At 58.0% G+C, this 22,119-nt stretch overlaps 1 protein-coding gene across 1 annotated transcript; it reads right to left on the bottom strand.

Annotated features, from left to right (window-relative positions):
- Positions 1 to 410: 410 nt before the first annotated feature.
- VSX2 (visual system homeobox 2) lies at positions 411 to 21,808 on the bottom strand. Its single transcript, XM_036017498.1, is given in 8 exon segments — positions 411 to 2,532; positions 3,253 to 3,433; positions 14,589 to 14,712; positions 18,552 to 18,636; positions 19,882 to 20,014; positions 20,016 to 20,238; positions 20,441 to 20,554; positions 21,681 to 21,808. Coding segments are annotated over 8 exon segments (1,371 nt in total). The 3' UTR covers positions 411 to 2,149.
- Positions 21,809 to 22,119: the final 311 nt, after the last annotated feature.

The raw sequence follows: 22,119 nt of genomic DNA, 5'->3' as shown, positions 1-22,119 counted from the left end.
TTCAAGTGCACGCGTGGACACAAAAGGAAGGGGGTCGGGACTCTCGGGGGCCAAGGCGGGCTGTGGGGTTCGCCTGAGGTGTGTGGGACATAAGGCCGTTCGCAAGTACCAGAGGGGAAGGTCGGTGTAACCTCTCATCGGGGGAGCCGGAGGGAAGTTAAGGGCTGGGACATTGCAGGTGTGCCTGCAGCGGAGGAGGGCCCCATATCACAGTGATAAATGCCGTTCAAGGGTGACACATGTCCACTCAGTGGAGAAAGGCGGGCCAGCGCCTCTGCAGTTGGAGCAACTTAAAAAGAGGAGTCTGGCCACTCGGACCTAAAAACGGCTTCACGGGTTTGCATCCTCTGCCGCCCCCCCACACACGCACAAACCCTCCTCACCCAGGGAGGACGCCCGGACCCGTCCCCTGCTGTTTGTACTCCAATTTTATTCTTACTTGGATCTTTACAGAAAATGGCACAGAAACCACAGGTTTAGAATACCTAGAAGTTATTACAGCTCCGTACTTCAAACACCTTGATACCCAGATTCTCTCTCCTCGCTCTATGTACATTATTTACACACCAGGGGCTACAGTCGAACACTCCAAACCAACGGGGGACAGAGACAAGAAGGGCCGGGGGAGAGTTCCATGGGCACAGTGAGGAAGAAATCAACCTCTGACAGGGAATGAAAACCCCAATTCACCGTCTCAAGCCTCTCTCTCTCTCTCGAGGTGTCCCCTGCAGAAGTGGGTGGGAGGGTGAAGGAATACATGGGGGTCAGGGGCCGTGTGCCCGGCGGGGGCGGAGTACGGCTGCAGAGACGCCATCGGTGTGGGCGGGCCCTCTCATCAGCAGACAGGACGAAGCCACCAGCCCCCTGCTCCAGCACAGTCAACGTCTCCGTCTTTTCCCAGTGGAGACCCACCACGGCACGCACCTGGCGTGAAGGTGTGGGCCTGTTGCTTCCTTTGGGTCTAACGCAGGCTCCTGCTTGGCTCTCCCTCAAGCCTTTTCTTACACCCTCCTTGTGACCAACCCTGGATGACTGTGTGTAGCCCCAGGCCCACTCCAGGCTGGGCTCCCTAAGGACAGCCTGGATGAACTTGAGTCAAGGTCTGTGGCTTCCCAGGGTTTCATTTCACAGCTAGATTGGGTTGCTCCAAGGCAGGGCACATGCAGACCGGGATGCTGTGAGAAGCTCTAGGGGGAGGTGCCTTGCACAGCAGGCCAGGGTCCCAGGCAGCATCTCAGGGGAGTCGGGATGCTTTACAGCACAGCCGCAGGGGCCCAGGGAGAGCCTTTGGCCAGCCCAACAGTGCAGAGAGCCGCAGTGTCTGTGAGCGGTGCCCCTGGCTGCAGGGCACAGGCCCTGGACTCGGGGCAGGAACTGCACAGCAGCACGCGGTGCTGCAGCGGTGCTGGGAGGAACGCTGGGGCAGGCTGGGCGTGGAGAGGGCGAGCTCCTGGGGGTGACCGTGGAGGGCGTGAGACGGAAGGTGGTTGAGGGGCCCAGGCTGAGCCTTCCCGAGTTTAATCTGGACTCCAGGCCCCATTGATGGGGGAGAGTAAAGGTGTACCCGGGCCTGCAGAGCGGTACATGCGCACGGTGGACACCCGCACCCAGGCTCACAGGAAGGAAGAGGCTGAGGGGAGCAGAGTTTGGCGGAGGACTGGGGTGCTCAGGACACTGGCCCTGGAGTGCAGGTCCTCAATCCCCACTAGGGCCCTGGCAAGCAACGGGCTCTGAGCCTGGGGGCCGGGAGGAGGGAGGAGCAGAACCCACAGGCGGTCAGAGCGGGGAAGAGGGCTCCACAGTGAGAGCACACAGTGGGGTGTGGTCTGGACAGTGAGGGTCACCAGGGGACTGAGTGAAAGCAGCTTGAGGGGGAGGTCTGGGCAGCAAAAAGGCTCCTGAGGCAGGGCTGCTGGGAAGAGGAGGTTGCTGAAGAGGTCAAGGCTAGGCAGGGGTGTCTCAGCACGGCCCAAAGCCTTTGCCAGAGCTGAGCTGTGTCTGAGTCACCCCGGGGGGTCATGGAGGGCCTGAGGGGCAGGGGGCGGTGGCCGAGGCCAGGCTGGGCCCTGCCCTGGAGAGCACCGCCCGGCACCACAGGCCCCCGGAGAAGCGCAGAGTCCTGGGGCTGCGGTGGCAGCGCACCCTTGACCTAAGCCACGTCCTCGAGCTGTGGCGGACTCAGCTTCTCCACCGGCCTGTCTTCGTCCGCGGCCTCCTCCTCCGGCTCCTCGGCGCCCCGGGTCCGGCCGCTGGGCCCCGACACAGTCCCCAGCACTTTGGTGCTGTGCTCCTGCGCCCTGGCGCGCAGCGCCGCGATGCTGTTCTCCCTCAGTTCCTCCTGGGACATGCCTGCCGCCGGGGCGTCGGGGCCCCGCTCCTCCGGCTCCGTCTTGTCCAGCTTGGGCAGGGCCTGGCGCTCCGCCTCGGGCTTCCTCCCCGACTCGGCTGCTGCCTCCAGCGACTTTTTGTGCATTCCTAAAAAGAATTGTTGGTATTCGGGTTTAGAAAAGCGCCTGGGAAAGCCATCTTGAACTGAAAACAGCAAAGATAGAGAGAGGCCAGAATTAAGGACGAGCAGAAAGCCTTACTTCACACACCGCAGTCACGCGAGTCCCGGGGCCGGGGCCGGGGCAGCGGGAGGGCTGCAGAGGGCTTCTCCCAGCCGAGACCCCCGGGGCGCCTGGCCCCTGGCAGCCTGTTCCCTCCCTTCCTGAGCCCAGCACTTGCCCCCCATCCCTCCCTCCTGCGACTCCAGATCTTAGAACCCCAGGTAGGCTGCTGCTGCTGCTGCTCTCAGACATGGGCCCAGATGGCAGGTGGAGAGATTCAGTGGGAAGAAGTCCTCTGGGCAAAGCCAGAATGGTGGCCAAAGGGACCTAGGGGCCCCCCAACTCCCAAGAGGGACAATTTCATCCATCAGAAGCCCACCTCCCACAAGGGAAGAAAGGGTGTAGACCCTGGGGCCACAGTCACACTCCCCTCAGAGGACAGAAGAAGCCAGTTGGGGACCTGCCCAGGACGAAAGTCCTAGGCACTCGTAGGTGGTGGCTACAAGGGGGGGGGGCCACCCAGCCCCAGCCCCAGCTTGCCCTCGGAGCTGCCCGGGGAGAGGAGGAGGCCTGCTTTGGAGCCCCTCCCTTCTGCTAGGCTGCTGTGGCCAGGCCCCCTCGCTCCGGGGCTCTGTCGTCTCCTCCCCGGAGCCCACTCTCCTTGCCGCAGGGGCAGGGCCCCAAGGAGGGTGTGGGCTCTTACCCAGCAGCCACGGGGCACAGGAGTCCATGATGCCATCCTTGGCAGACTTGAGGATGGACTCGGGCAGGGGGATGGAGTGCCGCACCATGGCCCCGTACAGCCCGTACTCCGCCATGACGCTGCTCCGGCCCCAGCACTTCTCTCGCTTCCTCCACTTGGCTCTGCGGTTCTGGAACCAGACCTGCAGGTGTGGGCGGACAGGTGGACAGGTCAGGGGTGTGCCCTGAGAGACGCTGGGCCTGGCCTCTACCCCCAGGTCTCTGTGGAGCTCGTGGCCTCATGCCCTTGTGATGGCTGGTTTCTCCAGGTGGCTGTCCTTACTCGAGCTCACCTGTCCCATAGTGCCCAGGGGGTTCCTCCAGGCTCAGGGGTACCCACGAGAATGAGGACCCACATCCTGTGAGAACACGATGGGTGAAGTGGGTCTCCCTCTCCTCTCTTTGTTTTTCTGGATGGGACAGGGATGCCTCTAGGACAGAGTCTTGCAGGTGAGCAGTTCCCAGTGTGGGCCTCAGTTTGCAGCTGAGAAGCCTGAGCTGGTAGCTGTCTTGTGAGTGCTCACACCTTCCGGGAACAAACAGCATCTCTTCTGTCACTTGCCGAGGGACAGACTCCTTTCCAGGGCCCCAGGCCAGTGGTGTTCAGAGCTCCCGTTCCACCAGGACTCCAGAGCCTAGAGCAGTCCCATGAACACAGCTTCCAGGTGAGTGAGGACTAGGAGCAAAGGGCATTTCATCCTGACATCCTGAAGCCTGGGAGCTGCCCCAGTCCCAAAGCAGAGGTGGGGAGGCTCCCCAGAGGCCCGAGTCCAGTCGTCTCCCCCCTGTGCCCTGCCCTGCCCTGAGCCCTGCCAGGCCACAGTGCCCTCCATCCACTGCTCTCCAGTTACAGACCTAACTCTGAACGGCATTTGGGGGACCTGGGCAGCCATCCCAGAGTCAGGGAAGAAAAACGAAATTCTCATCGGTATGGGAGGGAGGACCTGGGAAAGTACGGTTGGGGGCACTCTGGGGAAGGTTTCTCTGGCCCCTAAACTGACTGGTGCAGGGTGTGAAGGGTTGGGGGTTGACCTGGGGGTGTCTGGAGCTCTCCAACCCTGCCTGGAGGAGCTTCCAGGGTCCCTGCCATGCTTGGGGGAGGGGAGATTTGTGGGTCTCCCAAAGCAGCTTTCCTGAGACTTCCAGCAGCTGACAGGAGCCAGAGCCAGAATCAGGGGCAGCGCACTGTCCCTCAAGTGGGTGGGAGGCCCGCAGGAAACTGGTGGGTGCCGGAAGGACTCCAGGCCTCCCGAGCCCCTCTTGACCCTTCACAGCCCCTCCGGCCCTGTCGCCCAGGGCGGCCAGACGCCCAAGGAGCCCAGGAAGCCGGGAGCAGAGGGGAGGGCAGAGGTGCTTTGGAGAAATCTATTAGTTTCCTCTGCGATTTCCATTCCCTCGCCTCGCCTTGTCCTCCCCTTCCCTCCGGGCCCCCTCCCCCGCCCTCGGAAGCGGAGGTTTCAGCTTTTGATGAAAAATTGCTCCAGCTCTATTCAGGAGGCGGCAAAAGAAGAGTCACCCCCAGGGGCAGCCCTGGGCTGATTGAAAAATAAGTTAATTTCAGTTTGAATCGATGGGCCTCAGGCACTGAAATATCACGGGAAATTAAAGCGGCTACTCTCCCGGGAGCCGTGGCATTGACCCGCACTAATTAATGCTGGGGAGGCAGTGCGAGCCGCGCCGCGCGCCTCGCTCCCTCCCCAGGAGACCTCAAACACTTCTCATTTAACTAATTAGACGGGGAAAATTGGGTGTTAATTTGTTTAGGATTTTTCCCCCTCTTCCCCGCGGCAGCTCCCTCCCCGGCTCCGCCCCGCGCGGGGGCGCGGGAAATGAATGCGGGGCTCGCCGGCAGATGGCTGCCCCGGTCACTCTGCAATCTTCTCAGACTTGATTGCTTGATTAGGTCGTTAGCACATTAAAAAAAAAATTGCTTGCCGTCTGGCGCTGGCGTGATGAGTGGGACGCGCGGCAGCGCCTGGGTAATTTATCTTTTTATACGGCAAAGAATTTGATTTCAATCTGCAGATATATGGAGCGCCTTTGACACCTGTTTAACATCGCGCTGCTGACAGCTTAACCCTTTGCTGCCTCCGCCGCAGGGAGGCCCCGGCCGGGGCCCGCGAGGCTGAGTCGGCGCACCCTGCCGTTCCTGTCTCTGCCGCTAGGTGGCGGAGCGCCCCGACGGCCCGCGGCAGCCCCGAGTCTGCTGCTGAGCGCCGTGGGCCGCATCCGGTAGGGGGCGCCCCAGCCGCCTCTCCTCACATCCCCACCACCCCAAACAGTCCAGCGGTCACCGATTCGCCGTGCTGGATTGCAGAAAGACCTCACCGTCCACGCACAACTTTAAGTTGACCCACATACGTGTAACCATGTTTTGGCATTTCTCCATTAGTAAATAACCTTGGCCTCAGACGCCCCAGCCTCTCCGTCCTGACATTGGCCGGAACCATTAGAAAACGATCGCTGGTCCCCCCCTAGGGTGGGACACACTTTTGATACCACCCGGTCCTGGGGCTCTGGAAAGCCCATGTGCAGGTCCTCCCCTGAGCCTGCCCTGCTCAGGAAAGGGTGGCTATAATTGGAGGGCCACTAAATGGCTGCACTCTGTGCACTCAAGTCAGAGAGCCGAGAGCGATGAGCCGCGCTGACTCGGCCACAGTCCTGGCCTGGCTCGATGCTGCGTTTAGATCTCTCCCAGCGCCGCCTGCAGGCTCTCTGCCCGACTCTCTGCTCTACCCAGGGCCTGCCTGAGACCTCTGTCCCTTCCCATCATCCTTCCCATTAGCGCCTGGTCGGCCTCTTCAAGTACCCACTTGTCTCAAGCTGCCTTCGGAAGATCAATCTAAAAGGACTAAGCCACATACAGGTGTAAGCGACTTCTGGTTTCATCCACCTCTCAGAGAAGACAGCAAAGGATGAACCCCTGGGTGACAGAATTCCAGGCACCTCCTCCGACCACAGACAGCTGGGAAGGCTGTCTTTATGAATCTAAGTAAGCCATCTGCTTCCTAGTCAGGAGATGACCTTCCTGCTTGAACACAGTGCCTTATAAAACAAGGCCACACCCCTTAACTGGAACCTGACTGCAGAATGTTTTGGATTTCAGAAAGAAGGGGTGACGCATATACCACGTGTTACATAACACCCCGCAGCAGCGGCGGCACATCATAATCAAATCCATTAGCTGGCTTCCTGCCACAAAACCTATACATATTCACGCTCAGAGGGATAAATAAGGTCCTGTCCATTTTTTTGCTACTAATGAGTTTTGATTCCAAACTCATTTGCAGCACAGTTTGGATTTACAGATTCTGGAGAAGGGTCTGTGGAATACACAAAGGCAGAACCTCCCTCCCCCAGCGTGGGTGCCTGGGAAGGCATGTTGTCCCTGCTTCTCCAGGATTTCGTGAGCACCAGTGCTTCAGACCAGGGGGTGCGGGGGTCGGGGGAGGCAGGCCCTCAAATGAAACAGCGTCATTACCTGAACACTCAAGAAGGGGTTGCAGACTTGAGATTCAGGTCATAGCTGGGGCCCTAAAAAGAATCTGGGTCTCCTAATCTGGGGAAATGAATAACTGGTCTGCAGACCAGACTTGGGCTGCACACTCCCAGGGGAGTTGGCGCCAGCTGGTCGCTCAAATCAGGAGTCATCCGGACCCTGGGTTATGGGCTCCTGGAATGCCTGGCTCTCTGCGAAGGCCAGATGCTGCTCCAATTCACGGAGCAAACCTGGACAGCCAAAACAATTTCTCTTTAGGACAACTGGCAGGGAAGCTGCGGCAGTGGTGCCTTGGAGGGAAATGGACAGACATGAGAATTAACCCTCACCACTCTTCACATTTGCCTTTCTCTTCCCTTCCTGGAAGCAACCAGCATGTGTTCACAGAACCTAAAAGTCTGCAAGAAGCATGGAAGTCAGCCAGTCCTGAACCGGAATTCCCAGCGTTGACAAAAATTGCTGTGTGATCTTGGGCAAGTTACTTGCCTTCTCTCAGTCTCAGTCTCTTTAGATATAAAAATTAGCATACCTACTTTTCAGGGCTGTTTTGAGGATCAATGAGATAAGTGAAAGTGCTTAAAAGCAATACTTGTCACACGGAAGGTGCTAAATAATTGCTACTTATTATTTCAGTGGAGGTGCAGACAATCAGTGGGAGTCTCTGCCCAGGGGATGGGTTAATCATTGGCATTACCTGCCCCGCTGGCCTCCTCCACATGCCCTTTAGCGAGGCTGGATGACAAATAGGAAGAATGACAACAACTTGGGGGGTGCGGTGTGGGGAGCAAGGACAGAACTAACCTTCAGACTGTAAGATTTTAATACAGATAGCCTCTAGTTTCCCCTCTAGGCATCCGGAGGGTCAAACAAATGCCCCTGCAGCTCTTCCCACGTTTCTGATATACTCCAAACCCTGGAGGCACAGATGCAAGAGAACGCCATGCAGAGGCCCACCCACGATGCACTGCGGCTGGGATCGATAGGGAGCTAGAAAACCGAAGCTGAGACCCTGCTCTGTCTCCCTGCCTTTGTGACCTCGGATGCATTTCTTAACCCTTCTGACTTCCAGGTCCTCATCTGCCTGTGATATCACTTCCTCACAGGTTTGTTGTCAAAATTAACCAAATAGTGCATGGGAAACGCCTGGCATGTAGTAAGAACTAGAAAACTTGGGCTGGATGCTATAAGAGTTTTGTAGGTGGATGTGCAACGAGATGACACTTTGCTTTCCAACAAACGGTCAGTGACACTTTTTGCATAAAGCCTGGTCCTCCCACCTCTCACCTTTGAGATCCCTTTGCAGTGTCTGGGGCCTTTTCCCTACTTAATCTCTTGGCCCTGACAGGCCCCAAATATTCTTGCAGTCCCTCTCCCACTCAGTTCCTTGACTGCCCACCTTCTAGAAGAGACCACTCCTCTTCATGGGAAAACCTGCGTCAAGGTGCCAGCGAGGACCAGAGCGCTGCCTTACAATTCAGGGCTCTGAGCTCCTGAGAAGGGACCTAAAAGTGACGCCCAAAATCACCACGTTTGAAGCCCAGACAAAGATGGGTTGAGAAGACCTGCTCACTCTGGAAAGAGCCTGGATTTCCTGGTGCATTTCCCCTCAAAGGTGATGCCCCACCAGCTCCGAGGAAGCCCAGGTGCGATGCCTCTGGCCGTCAACAGCTGCTCTGGCAGGTGTCTCCAGGGCTGTCACAAAGGGTCCTGAGATCTCGTGCCTCCAAGGATGGACTGGACCTGGGGAAGGGCTCCTTACCGAGCTTGTCTGCTGCAAGGGGGCACGTCAGGCAGCCCAGGCACCTCTACCAGCTCTTTCTCTCCTGTGTACGAGTGGGCGCGGCTGGGCCACGGCCTCTGTGGTCATCCCACAGCTCCTGTCTGGCACAGCTCCATCTCTGGATCCCCCCAGGACAACATACCCAGGGCCCCTTCCCTCAAGAATTTTTCAGAAAACCTCCTGCAGGCCTTCCAGGATTGTGCCCCGCACCAGGAGACATAGAGACATTATGCACAATTGGATGCTTTTTGCACATTCTGGTCACCTGGCTACCCCAGACCCAGCCCTCTACTCTCGCCGGCCATGTGGCAGTTTCCGTCACATTCACCCGGCGTCTCCTCTCTCCTCTAGCTGGAAGCTGATTAATTGGGGCTCGTTGCTGATGTGATTTAATGACTTCACATTCCATATCCACTCAGCACTTCTGACACAGTATTTCAGCACACCCCTTTCAATCCCAGCTCCAGGCCGAGAAACCTGGCCTGGCTGCAGCCCCTGATGTCCACTAGGGGGCAGCTCTGCCCACTCTGCCTTGGAGCCAGCCCCAGGCCGCATCCTTCCCTGTACACCTGACAGGTCATCGTGTTCCCCAGCCCATCTTGTCACCCAAAACTCCACTTTCCCCCACTTACATTAACCCACTCCAAACACAGAAACTCCTTTCCTGAGTCTCTGACCCAGCGTTTTTACACTGGCTGCACACGATCACCCGCAGAGCTTTAAAAACATGGAGGTGCCTAGGCTCCCCACAAAACCAATTAAATCAGAATTGTCGGGCGTGGGAGCCCTGCATGGATATGTAAGAGCCCTGTGGCTATTTTGTGACTGCCAGTTTGTGCAGCTTGGGGAATCTACTCAATAATACTGTAAGAACTATATATGGTGTCAGGTGAGTGCAAAACTTAAATGTCTAGCCATGGCTGGTGTGGCTCAGTGGATTGAGTGCTGGCCTGTGAACCAAAAGGTCGCTGGTTCGATTCCCAGTCAGGGCGCATGCCTGGGCTGTGGGCTGGGTCCCCAGCTGGGGGCATGGGAGAGTCAGCTGGTTGTTGTGTCTCCTTTCACATATTGATGTTTTTTTCCCTCTCTTCCTCCCTTCCTCTCTCTATAAACAAATAAATAATATCTTTTTAAAAAGTCTAACCACTAGGTTGTACACTTGAAACTAGTATAATATTAAATGCCAACTGCAATTGAAAAACAAAAAAATTTTTCAGCAGCTTAGTGAGTCTAATAAATGACCCAGGCTGAGACACTCTGCAGCCCTTTCCCATCCGGGTGCCTATCTTCTAATTTCTGGAACATAATTTCCCAAGACTCCATTCCCCTCCCTCGGGCAGGGCCCACTTCAGAGATGGCAGAATCAAACAGCGCTGGTCAGAGAATCCAGACCCTGCCGGCCGTGCGCATCGAGCGGAGAAGCCTGGGGGAGAGGTGTGGGCTCGGTTCACTTTGCCTGGGCACATGTCCCCATGTAGGCATTTTTAATAAGTACAACTTCTGTCAAAGAAGAATACGGTAAACAAACAAGTGAATAAACATATTGATCTTATAATTCTAGGAGTGGGTGACCTCACAGAGAAACGAAAGTCACTCTGGAAACCTACCTCCTCTTCCCCAGAGCTGACACCTGCCTGCCAGGGGCTTCCAGAGCGCCGACCCCAGCATTTTCTGTGGCCACAATGAGGACTGCGAGTCTGAGTCCGGTGTGGACACTCGGAATCCCTCCTTTCTCCGCCGACACACCACGTCTCTCCTCCCCCACCCGAGAGCTGTGGAGCAGAGCTGCGTGCTGTCCAAGCCCTAAGGCAGAGGAAGCGGGTCCTCACAGCTGCCGGCACTGGCTGCCCCGGCTCCGCAGAGAGGCATTCCCGTTTCCCTCAGCTGCTGTCTCTCGATAGTAGTGGGGCGCTGGGTTTGAGTGCACTCTGCTACTTGGTTCGGCTCCCAGCCCCTCATTGTTCACATCCAGAAAGTGGGGGTAAGAAGAGCATCTAACTCAAGCAGCTGCTGTGAGGATTTAATGGAGTGAGGCACGGAAAGCACTTAATGCCTGGGTCAGTGGAAGTACTTAATAATGCCAGTAATAACAATGCTTTTGTTAAACTGGCATTTGGGGAAATATTATTATTATTATTTTAACAATGAATAATTAGAGGCTCAAGCTTGGCTTGCTGGCAGGGAAACAGCACAGAAGTGGGTGTGTTGGACTTTTCATGTCCACACCAGGCTCTCGCTAGACATTTGGCAGCAGACCTCAGAAATATCCAGGGGTTTACTGTTTTAAAAGATTGTATTTATTTATTTTTAGAGAGAGGGGAAGGGAGGGAGAAAGAGAGGGAGAGAAACATCAATGTGTGGTTGCCTCTCATGCACCCCCTACTGGGGTACCTGGCCTGCAACCCAGGCATGTGTTGTCCTGATTGGGAATCAAACCAACAACCCTTTGGTTTGCAGGCCGGCACTCAATCCACTGAGCCACACCAGCCAGGGCCAGGGGTTAGTTGTGTTTTTTTACAGATGAGGAAACAGAGATGAGAAGTGACCTGGCTCCTGCTAAGCCTGGCGGGTGTCAGAGCCAGAATGAAGATTCGGGTCCTTGACAGCCAGTCCAATAACCTTTCCATCCCACCTTGAGAATGTCTCACTCCAGACGTGGAGCTTCTCATAACCACCCTCCCCACCCCACCCCCATGGCCCCTAACACACACACAGAGGCCTCTGGCTGAAAGCTGGGGGCGGGGACCGGCTACCGAGTGGTAGCTTCCCATCTGCAGGCGCCTGTTCCCACCTCAGCACTCGGAGAGGAAATGACTGGACGCGTGACCGCGTGGTGAAGCAAGTGTTCCGGACTCTGAGGGGACTCAGGTCTGCACTCTGGCCTCTGCACCCATTAGTGAAACGGGAATAGTTAGTAGCACCTAGCTCACAGGGTGCTCTGATTCCTTGACAACAAATGTAAACTGTCTCTAGAAGGAAACAAAGGAAACCGGTTACCACTGGAGAGGCTGCTGGCGGGTGGTAGGAAGACTCATGTTTAACCCCATCGAAGAAGTAATTTTTAATGAGTTTTTTGTGGTTTTTTTAAAGATTTTATTTATTTATTTTTAGAGAGGGAAGGGAGGGAGATAGAGAGAGGGAGAGAAACATCAGTGTGCAGTTGCTGGGGGTCATGGCCTGCAACCCAGGCATGTACCCTGGCTGGAATCGAACCTGCGACACTTTGGTTCGCAGCCCACGCTCAATCCACTGAGCTACACCAGACAAGGCCGAGTTTTTTTTTTGTTTTTTATTTTTTAAAATAGTACCTGGTGCCGAATAATATTGGTTATTTTTATAAAGAAGTGTTGCCCTGGCTGCTGTGGTTCAGTGGCTTGAGCACAGGCCTGCGAACCAAAGGGTCGCCAATTTGATCCCCAGACTAGGGCCTATGTGTGGGTTATGGGCTGGGTCCCCAGTAGGGGTCGCACGAGAGGCAACCACACATTGATGTTTCTCTCCCTCTCTTTCTCCCTTCCCCTCTCTAAAAATAAATAAATAAATAAATATTTAAAAAAAAAAAGATTTGACACTGGCCTCCCACCTGACCTCAAACTGTCTCTTTTCCCTCAGCTTCAGGTCAAAGCACAGGCTTCAGACCCAAGCAGGAGGGGGTGAACAAGTGGGTTTTAGATACAGACCTAGGTCCCTTTGTCCCCCACTTATTAGCTGTGTGGCTTTGGCAAATTACTATGCCTCAGTTTCCTCAGTAACAAAGGAGGCCAGCGGTCTCTACTCCACCAGTTGCCGCCAGGATTTACGCTGACACCGAGAGAGCACTGGGCATGCGCAACACAGCACACACGCGACTCATTGCGTCTGCTGGAGCCGCTGCCATGCCCATCTTATGGATGTGGAGTCGGGGGCTCTGGGGGGTACGTGACTTGTCCAGAGTCACTTGGCTGGTGCATGGCGAAGCCAGGACTCACACCCAGGCAGTCTGGTGTCTGGTTCCAGAATGGGTGCCCCACAACCGCCAGACCGCCCCGCCTCGCCTGCACACACTGCGTATTTAGAATAGCTGGCGCCCGGAAACTGCTCTGTAAATTATAGCTGTGATTGTGGTTGATACATGTAAGACCTTTTCCAGGCCACTTGGTGAAACATTTAGGGACAGGACTCTTTGACAGCTCACAAACACCTTCTGGGGACAGCATTTAGCCAAAGAACCGTGCAGTGCTCAAAGACTTGGAGAGAGTCTTGTCTCAGTTGTCCCACAGGCACACACTCCACAGCCAAACTCACAGCCCCGGGGCGATCAGCTTACCCCTCAGCCCTGCTCCTCCCTCAGGGCCCTGGTGGCTTCTGACACCAGCCCACAGACACCCCCCAGGGAACATAAAGGAACCCAGCATCCACGTGCTGAGGCATGGACAGCAGTGGTTACAAACACTCCCACCCACCATCGCCACCATCGCCACAGCCAGACAGGCTTTAGGACAGCCCACTGCATGGGACAAGCTGTTCCTTCCTTCTGGTCAGCATGCCGACAGGGGGCCTACCAGCGGGGAGTGTGTAAGCACCCACCCAACCGGGCACTTGCAATAGCCACCTCTGCTGATGGAGGCCAGGCAGAGGCCCCCCCACACATCAGCTGGGGTGGGCCTTGGCTTACACACACATAACACACACAAACTTCAGAGTCAACACCCAGCCTTACCCCACGGGAACCCCATTGGGGGGGTAAGGGATCCCGACCATCATGCGTGACACACAGATAATCTGATTACGAATAATTGAGCTTATTGTTAGTGTCAGTGTCTAAAGCCATTGACCGGGATTCCAAACAGACTTCCAAGGGAGAAGAAGGCTTTTCTGGAAAATCAGCTCCTGCCTCATTTCCATTCTCTGGTTCTCCAGTGAGACAGCACAGAGCCACCCACCATGCCTTATGTGGCTCCTTCTCTAGCCCCACCCCTTACCCCCAACACACCGCCCACCTGGAAACAAAAAAGGCCCATGACCAGGAGGAGCTTGGAGCAGAGGGGTTTCAGGAAGTCAGGTTCCCCCACTTCCTGGCCTCAGCAGTGAACTACTCTGGATCCCTCAGGTGATGGGAACAGCTTTCAGGTAAGGTCGTGACCCAGCTAAGGCAAACCTGAATCTTTCGGTAATATTCCTCCCACACCACTCACTCTTCCTCCTCATGGAGGCCCTGTCGAGAAATCATCAGACTTCGTCTTCTCCCAGAAAAAGGATTAAGCAGCCCCACTCCTGCCCAGCTGGGGGTGGGGGTTCTGGACTTGGGAAGGTCCTGTCTCTAATGAAAGGAGGCCCTGCTCCGGCACCGCTGAGGACGCCCTGGCCCGGATCAGTGTGTGCTGGTACAGACAAAACCCTCCAGGAGAGGACGAGGGCTAAAGGAGCCACACCTGCAAGCACCTGTCCCCCGCCACATTCTGGACCAGGCCCGGAGAAGTAAAGGGGCAGGAGCTCAGGGCAGGGCCAGCTGCTGGGCTGTGAGAGGAGGAAGGAGCCTGGTTGGGGGGGGGGGGGATGGAAGTGAAGGGAACAGGAAGGGGAGGCAACCACTTCCTGTGGAGAGGGAAGCAGAGGGAAGGGGAATGGACTGGGGTCAGGGCCCAAAGTCACTCTTCCCAGGTACCCAGAGAGGCCTGGGGCCACCTCTGGCCTTAGAGCAGACAGCCGTGCCGAGGGGACATCTGCCACGGCGGAGACCACGCTCAGACCCCAGGACCTACCCGAACTCCTTCCCTGACCACAGGGCCCGCAGAGTCTGTGTGGACTACCCCTCAGGGACCCTGCGGTCTGGAACAGCGGGCCAGGCCACAGCTGCTAAGTCTCTTGCCCCCAGAGGTGCCCACCTCACAAGGCTGGTGTGTTCAGCACATCCCGAACTATTCTTCACGAGAATGTAAGCACAGGCAAGCAGGCACCTCAGCAAGGGGGGTGGAGCCTGGACCATCCATGTCCCCAGAATGGGGGACATGGGAGAGAGGGGGACTCCGGGCTCTGTTACCTGTATCCTGTCCTCCGGCAGCTCCGTTTTCATGGCCAGCATCTCTCGGGCATAGACGTCGGGGTAGTGGGCCTCGTTGAATGCCTTCTCCAGCTCCTCCAGCTGGTAGGAGGTGAAGATTGTCCTGAGGGAGGCAAAACCGGACACTCAGGGCCCTGGAGACGGGAGGAGCCTGTCCCAGAGAGGACAGAGTGGCCCCTCCATATGCCCCTTGGACAGGCCCCAAACCCAGGGGCCCAGCACAGACACAAACTCCCTCGCACACTCACGTTCACACACTCTCACGTGCGCACATGCATACACACGTGTTCACACACACTCATAGCTTAATCCTCCGGACTTCTCCTCCTTCAAGGCTGAGGACGCACACTACCCTTGGGGGGGGGAGCATTATTTCTGCCCCAGGAGCCATTTCATTATAGGAATCTCTCTGAAAGTGCTTTTGGGGGAAGGGTGTTAATATAGGAATTTTAGAAAACCGCAGAGACCCCCTCTTCCTCCTCCCTCACACAGGGTGAGGGTGCACCAGGTGGTCCAATGCCTCCGCCACGCTGGGACCTGCCCCCTGGGCTCCTCTCCAGGACAGAGAGGGACCTTTCAAATGGCACTCCAAGTTCTAAGCCTCGCGGGGGGATCAAATGCAGCTGCAACCCCAGCGTCAGTGCAACTGAGAGCTGAGTTTCCCACCCTTTCACCCCACCCCAACACTCCGCCCTCTCTGCCCGTAAGGATCCACCAGCTCCTTAAAGCTGCTCTCCGAGCTGGAAGGGTGGGAGCTCGCGGGGGAAGCACCCTGTCCCTTCCTGTACTCAGAAGGAAAGGGCCACACTGCAACCATCACACACACACACACACACACACACACACACGCTCGGTGGCCCACCCACGGGGGGCACTCAGGGGAGCTCCACTCAGGTCGCCGTGAGAGGAGGTACCTCCACAGCCCCCCCCCCCATCCCACAGAACAGTTCGCATAGACCTGCCGGGGGTCGAAGTGCTCTCAGAAGCTGGTAAAAGCTACACGCTCTCACCCCAGGCAATCCTGCGGATGAATACGCTCCAATACACAAACCCCGCCTCCAACACTGGGGGCTCACAGACCTCCTTTCCGGAATAAACACACTACACACCCACTCACAGACACACATTCTTCTCTTTTCAGATCCCAAATTTCACCAGGTTCTAGGTGACCTTTATCTTGCACCCCCATCAACAAGCCAACAGGCAATAGAGTCCAGGTTCTACAAACTCACTCACAAATCTGGTGCCTCCGCTGCTAAGCCTCTGGGATTTGGACCCTAGGACCAGCACAGGAGTTTGGGGCCTCCCACTGCTACCCTCACCCTCAACCAACGGAGGAAAATGTACAGAATTAAGCTCCTACAGTTCCTTGTGCTGGTGTCGGGGGACAATGCAGGGGATCGTGAGGGAGAAGGATTCTGCTCTTTATAGAAAATGACTGGTTTGATTCTAAATTGTTTTTCCTCCTCTCCTGGGGGCCCGGGATGCAATGCTTATGGAAACAGAAAGTTATTTCTCCAGAATTTTGAAGATCTGCTGCTTTCTATTTCCTCCTGCCCCTTACTGAAGGGCCCCGACACAGATCGTCCAAACAAACAACCCAAACACACAAGTTCTTTTCAAAACGAGGGAAACCGAGGCTCGTATGCGTTGGGCCAGAGCCCCAGAGAAGAGCTGAGAACAGGTCGTGTCACAGCACTCAAGGGCCAGGCTCCGGTCAGGAGAGCCCACCCTCCAAACACCACACAAAGCCTCAGATCCCCCCAGCTTCCCCGCATTCCTGTCTCGGACCCAGCACGAGTGTTGACGATGCTGACACGCTCCCCAGGAAACCTCCCTGCGCTCCCACAGTGTGACCCCAAAACCCTGCTCCTGGCTTTCTGCAGAAGCCCAGACCCTCCTGCTCCCCACCATGTCCTGCCTGAGCTTTCCCGGGAAAGCGGAGAGGAAAACGGAGACTCCCTGGGCTGCTGGCCCATCCTCTCGCCCCTCTCCAACCTCTGCTCTGCCTCGTGTGTTTCTGGGAGATAAAACGATGCCCATCGCTCACCCCCAGATTCCAGGGGCTCTTCCCTGAAACCCCCAAAGGACAGAGGCTCAGGAAAACACATTTTAAAAAACTAATTCGAAACTGCACTGGCCATCGGTAGCCATCCTCCTCTCCCCACAAATCTGCTCCCTTCATGCACCAGAAACAGCCAGAAGCCCAGGGCAGGTGGCGAGCTGTCGTCCTTTCTCGCTGGGAACCCAGAGGTTCCCTGCAAAGTTCCCAGAGGTTTCCCTGGTGGAGAAGGTGGCAGGTGAGGACAGAGGGTCGGGAAGCTGAAGCGTGGACTTTGGGCGGGGGTCAGCCAGCTCCAAGCGCCGCGCAGGGAGCCGTCCTGGTGCAGAAGCTCTGCTGGGGCGCGCGGGGGTGGGACATGCTGTTCCCGGGCTCTTCCTGCCCGGGAACCCCGCCCCCACTCCCCGAATCAGCACAGCTCGGCCCGACTCGGGCCTGCGCTCCCACCGTGCTCTGGTCCCGGTCCCTGTCCCTGGACTCAGGAGCTGGCAGCGTTAGCCACCCCGGGGCCCAGCACGAGATGGGGGCATAAAAGGTGTTCATGGAAATCCGTGGGGAAAATGAATGTAAAAATGACCCAGGATCGGGACTAAAAAGAAAATTCCGTTCGAAAATAAAACAAACTGAACAGAAACAAACAGCTGCCCGAAAGAAGCAACCGAGCAGCCAAGTCCAAGTTCACCCTCATTCAAGCGGGGGCCCGTTGGCGTCTGAGAGGGGGAAGAGCCCTTTGAAAAGGCGGGGGTCGACAGTGGGGTTTCCAAGAGCTGAGGAAGAGGGAGACACAGAAAAGCCCCGGGAGAAGGGGTGCCAAGAGGCTGAGAGCAAATGGGGGCGAAGGGGGTGAGGAGGAGCGGGCAGGAAGGGGAGAGCCCCGGGCGGGCGGCGGGAAATGTCCCGAGAGCCCGCGGAGCCCTGCGGCCGCCCCGCCTGGCCCCGGCACAGAGAGGTTTAGGGGAACCGACCCGGGGAGGCGGGGGGGCGCAGGGACAGCGCCCGGCAGCAGCACTCGCAGAAAGTCAGGGAGACCTTCGGTTCCTGCCCCGTTATTTCCTTTAGAAGCTTCTGGCAAATTTACCCGAGGAACTGGTAGCCCACGGGTGCGGATGCTCAAGGCGTGAGGATCTGGGGTGAGGGGGATCCTTTTCAGGACACACTTTTCCGCACGGATTGAATTTTAACTTTGGGCAAGTAATGCCTATTTAAAGACATATTTTTTAAAAAACCTCTCTATTTAGTCTGCACCCCAGTGCAGCCCACGCCACTCCAACTAGGGCTGGTGGGGCCATCCAGTCCGCACAGTCCCCTGTCTCTCCCCATTTTACAGACAAGGAAACTGAGGCTCGCAGAAAGAGGAGCGACCTTTTCAGGACCTCAAAGAGAGGAAGCCTAACGGGAAATTTTCCGTCAACCAGAAATCGCGCTGGAGATTGGGGGAACGGTGGGGGCAGAAAGGCAGCGGGTCGTCCGCACAGGGCCCGCGGGAGAGGACGTGGGGCCGGGGGAGAAGGCAGAGGAACCGGCTGGGGTGGGAGGTGGGCCCCGGCTGCCCGCCGCCAGGCGTGCGGGGCCCTCGCTCTGCGGAGATGCGGGGATGCATCTGGGGGCCGCCAGCCCCTCTGCGGGTCTGGTTTCGGGCTGGGGCCTTTCCCTGCGGTTGCCGCTTCCCCGGCGGCCTCTCGGCATGCTGGCCGGGCGCAGCCGGGCGCCACGGCCGGGAAAATGCCCCAAACAAACAACGCCCCCTCTCCTCGCGCGGGCGCAGCCTTGGACCTCACATCTGCAGCGGACGAAAACAGGGTCCAGAGACCCGACCCCCAGACAGGGGACGGCAGGAGTGGGCGAGCAGGAGAAGTAGCCGAAGAGCCCCAGGGCCTTACCTGTGTCGCCGCTTCTTCCGTTTCTTGGTCTGGTTTAAAGCTGATTTGGACATTTTTCGGTCGCTGGAGGAAACATCTTCAGAATCTGAAAAGCGGGCGGAGGCACATGCGGCAGAATGGGGGGCGCGCGGGGCAGCGCTGGGGAACGCCAGCGTCCCAAACCGGCCAGGGCCCCAGCCCGGGCCGCCTCCGGGAGCTGCGGGGACCCGCTCCGTCTCCCCGGGAAGCCCTCCTCCAGGCTGCCCCCATCTGTAAGCCCCGGCTGGCCCTACCCACGCCGGCGCCCTGTCCGGAGGTTCTGAGCTGATTTCGTTGTAAAAGAGGCACAGGCCCCGGCGCTGCAGGAGCAGGGGCCCGCGGGCGAACGAGGCAGCCCAAGGGGGTGTCGCGGAGACCCCCAGGGGCGCTCCGGGCTCCACGCGCTGCCCTGCGCTTGCAGCCCCATCGCGCCGGGCCCAAAAATCGGCCCGAGGGAGCGGAGTTGGGGCGCAAGGAGCTCGGAGGGGCTGGGGTCTCCCTCTGCACAGCCCCCTCTTCAGAGCCCGCACAACGCGCCCGGGCTCGAGGCTGGAGACACTGCGACACGGCACTTTTCGTTGCCCCTCCGAATAAAATAATAATAAAACGGTAACGAAAGATCGGGGGAGTTGCCGAGCGAGCGGGGACGCCAGGCCGGGAACCTGGTCCGGGGAGGGCGCGGCGGGGTCACCCAGGGGCCCGCGAACCCCCTAGGCGCCGGGAGCCGATTCCCTGTGGCGCTTCGGTGGGATCGGATCCAGGCCTATTCAGCCGCCGCGTTGGCCGGGTTGTCCAAGCTCGTGGGGCGAAAAATAAAGCCTAACTGACCAACGCGGGGAGTTCGGCCGGGAGGAAAGGAGACAAGAAAAGACCACTTCGGGCACCTGGGCGGGAGCCGAAGCTGGCACCCGCTCCCTGGCCGCCAGCGCACGGAACGGAATCAACTCGCGGAGAGCGGGTCGTCGGGGAAGCTGGGGCGGCCGTGGAGCAGAGGCACCGGGGGCGCCGGCCCACGTCACGGGCTCTGACACTCAAGCCCTGTTTCCAGTGGACCCTCAACTGGCTCCACAGCAGAGACAGGGCGAGAGGACAGCGCGGCGGCCAGAAACGCTGGGGAGAAACCCGGCGGCGCCCGGAGCATCCCCCCGACCCTCGCCCGGGCGCGGCGGGCCCCAGGCCGCCGCTGCGACCCTTCAGCCTGGCATGAACTTTTGCGCCCAGAGAAGGCGTTGCAGTGCCAGCGAGAGCCGACGGCGTGGGGTCCCGGCTCTCGCCGCGAGTCAGGTAGCCACGCAGCCTTGGCCTCACCTACCGGAGCTGGCCGTCTGGCTAGTGTCCAGCGGCCCCGACGCTCTGCCCAGCGGCTGCAAATGGACGCTCTGCGGGTCGGACAGCACCTCCAGGAAGGTGGGCTGCGCGTAGAAGCCGGGGAGCCCCCCCGGGCCCCAGCAGCCCCATGCTGCCCACTCCCGCAGGGCTGAGCACGGAGCGCGCCGCCAGCAAGTGCCCGGAGGCCAGGCCGTCGAGGGCAGCGCGCGGGTGGGAGCTGGGGGGCTCCTTGTTCAAGCCCAGGATCTCCTGAATGCCGAACCCTGTGCACCTGGCCGGGGCGCTCCCCGAGGTACTCTTGGCCACTGTCTCGGATTTGGGCTGCTCAGCGCTTCTCCCGCTTTTCCGTCATCTCCCGGCTCTTCGGAGGGGCCGAGGCCGCGGGTCTTGAGCTCCCCCCACCCCCCCGCCGGACTCCCCGCTTTGCGAAGTTGGTCCCAGGTGCCCCCTCCGGTGTCTAATGCTCTGGAGCCCCAAGGAGATTCCCCTTTTATCCAACCAGGCGGCAGCCCAAGTGGGGTCAGAGCTGAGCAGCCAATCACCGGGGCCAGGAGCGATTAGGAATTCCAAAAAGCTGGTAGCTCCCGCGGCCGGCAGCAAGCACCAGGGGCCAGGGCGCTGGAGGCAGGACGTCCAGAAGCAGGGACCCCCGGGGCCTGAGCGGAAACAACAAAGTTCAGGGTGGTTCCAGGAGGCAGGGTGGCTTGGATTCTGGCCAGAGCCTGGCTGAGCCTCGCCCCTGGAGCCGGGTGGGAGGATGGGCGGAGGGCAGCTGCCAATCCTCCACCCTCTCTCAACTCCTCTGCAGGTTGGCAGGGCCAAAGAAAGCCCGGACACGGGACCCCGGTGCGAAAGGCAGGACGAGGGAGCGCAAGTGCCCTGGGCGGAGGGAGTGGTGACAGTGGTGAGAGGAGAAGGGGCCAGGGTGGGAAGCAAGCTCCAGGCTTGTCCCCAGTGCAGGATGCAGTGCCTGGTCCAGAGGAGCAACTCAGTGAGTATTCTCAGGAAGTACTGGCCCAGCGAAGGGATGGATGATCAAGGGGCCAGGGATAGGGTTCCGCTGTGCCAAGCATGCAGCAGGTTTTTTAAAGATGTTTGAAGACATCTGTTGCCTTGAAGACACCCTATTAGGGGAGATGAGACAGGGCCAGTTGCTGTAGGTAGAGACGGGGAAAACCAGGCTGAAGAGGAGACTCCATTCAGGATCCTTCTTCTTTTTTAAAAAAATATTTTACTTATTATTTTAGACAGAGAGGAAGGGAAGGGGACAGAGAGGGAGAGAAACATCAATGTGTGTTGCTTCTCATGTGGCCTCCACTGGGGACCTGGCCTGCAACCCAGGCATGTGCCCCAATTGGGAATCGAACCAGCGACCCTTTGGTTCACAGGCTGGCACTCAGTGCACTGAGCCACACCAGCCAGGGCCCATCAGGATTTCTTGACCAGTCAGCTAGTGACAAACCACCCCAGAGAGTGAAACCTCCTAACTACCCGGAACTCGCTGCTACGAAGTCTAACACTCTGTAGTTACCACGGGCCAAACTGAGAGTAAGAGGAGGCCCTATAGGATGTGGAAGCCGAGGGCCTGCTAACCAGGATACTGTGCATCGGGGCTTCGCCCACTGCCACCTGGTCCACCCAGCGGAGCCAGAACTAGGCCCGGAGTCTGTCTCTCGGTGCAGAAGCTGTTCACCTCAGGGGCTGCCTCCTTACCCCGTAAAAATGCTGGGCCTACTGTGCTCCTCTGAGGCCCCAGTCCCTTTGCATGGCATAATTGCTCACAAGAACCCCGCTAGCCCTTGGTTCCACCCCTGAGAGATGGCGTAGCTACTCTTACTTGCGAGGTGCAGACTTGGGGGTTTGCCGTCTTGAGCATCCTTCACCTTGTAGTCTACAGGGCTGGGTTTCATGTGGCACCACTCACATAGACAACAACGTGAACAGTGCCCCCTGGAGTTGTGCAAAGCAGCGGCTTCGATCCCAGATAAGAATTTCTATCCCCATTTTACGAAGGTGGACACAGGTTCTCAGAGAGCTTAGGTGACTCGTCCTAGGCCACCGAGCTGGCAGAGCAGCAAGAGGCCAGACTCAACTCACATGAGTCTGGTGTCAAAAGTTGTTCTCTTTGACTCCATCTCTCTGGGCCTCCTCTCCATGCCGGCCGCAGTGGAAGGATAAATGGGGAGGTTATGCTGATGGTGTCTGTCATGTCCCTGACTTA

This window comes from Phyllostomus discolor, chromosome 1 (assembly GCF_004126475.2).
Source record: "Phyllostomus discolor isolate MPI-MPIP mPhyDis1 chromosome 1, mPhyDis1.pri.v3, whole genome shotgun sequence".
Lineage (NCBI taxonomy): Eukaryota > Metazoa > Chordata > Mammalia > Chiroptera > Phyllostomidae > Phyllostomus > Phyllostomus discolor.
Note: the sequence above shows the minus strand (reverse complement) of the source record. Positions and strands in the feature narration are given on the sequence as shown.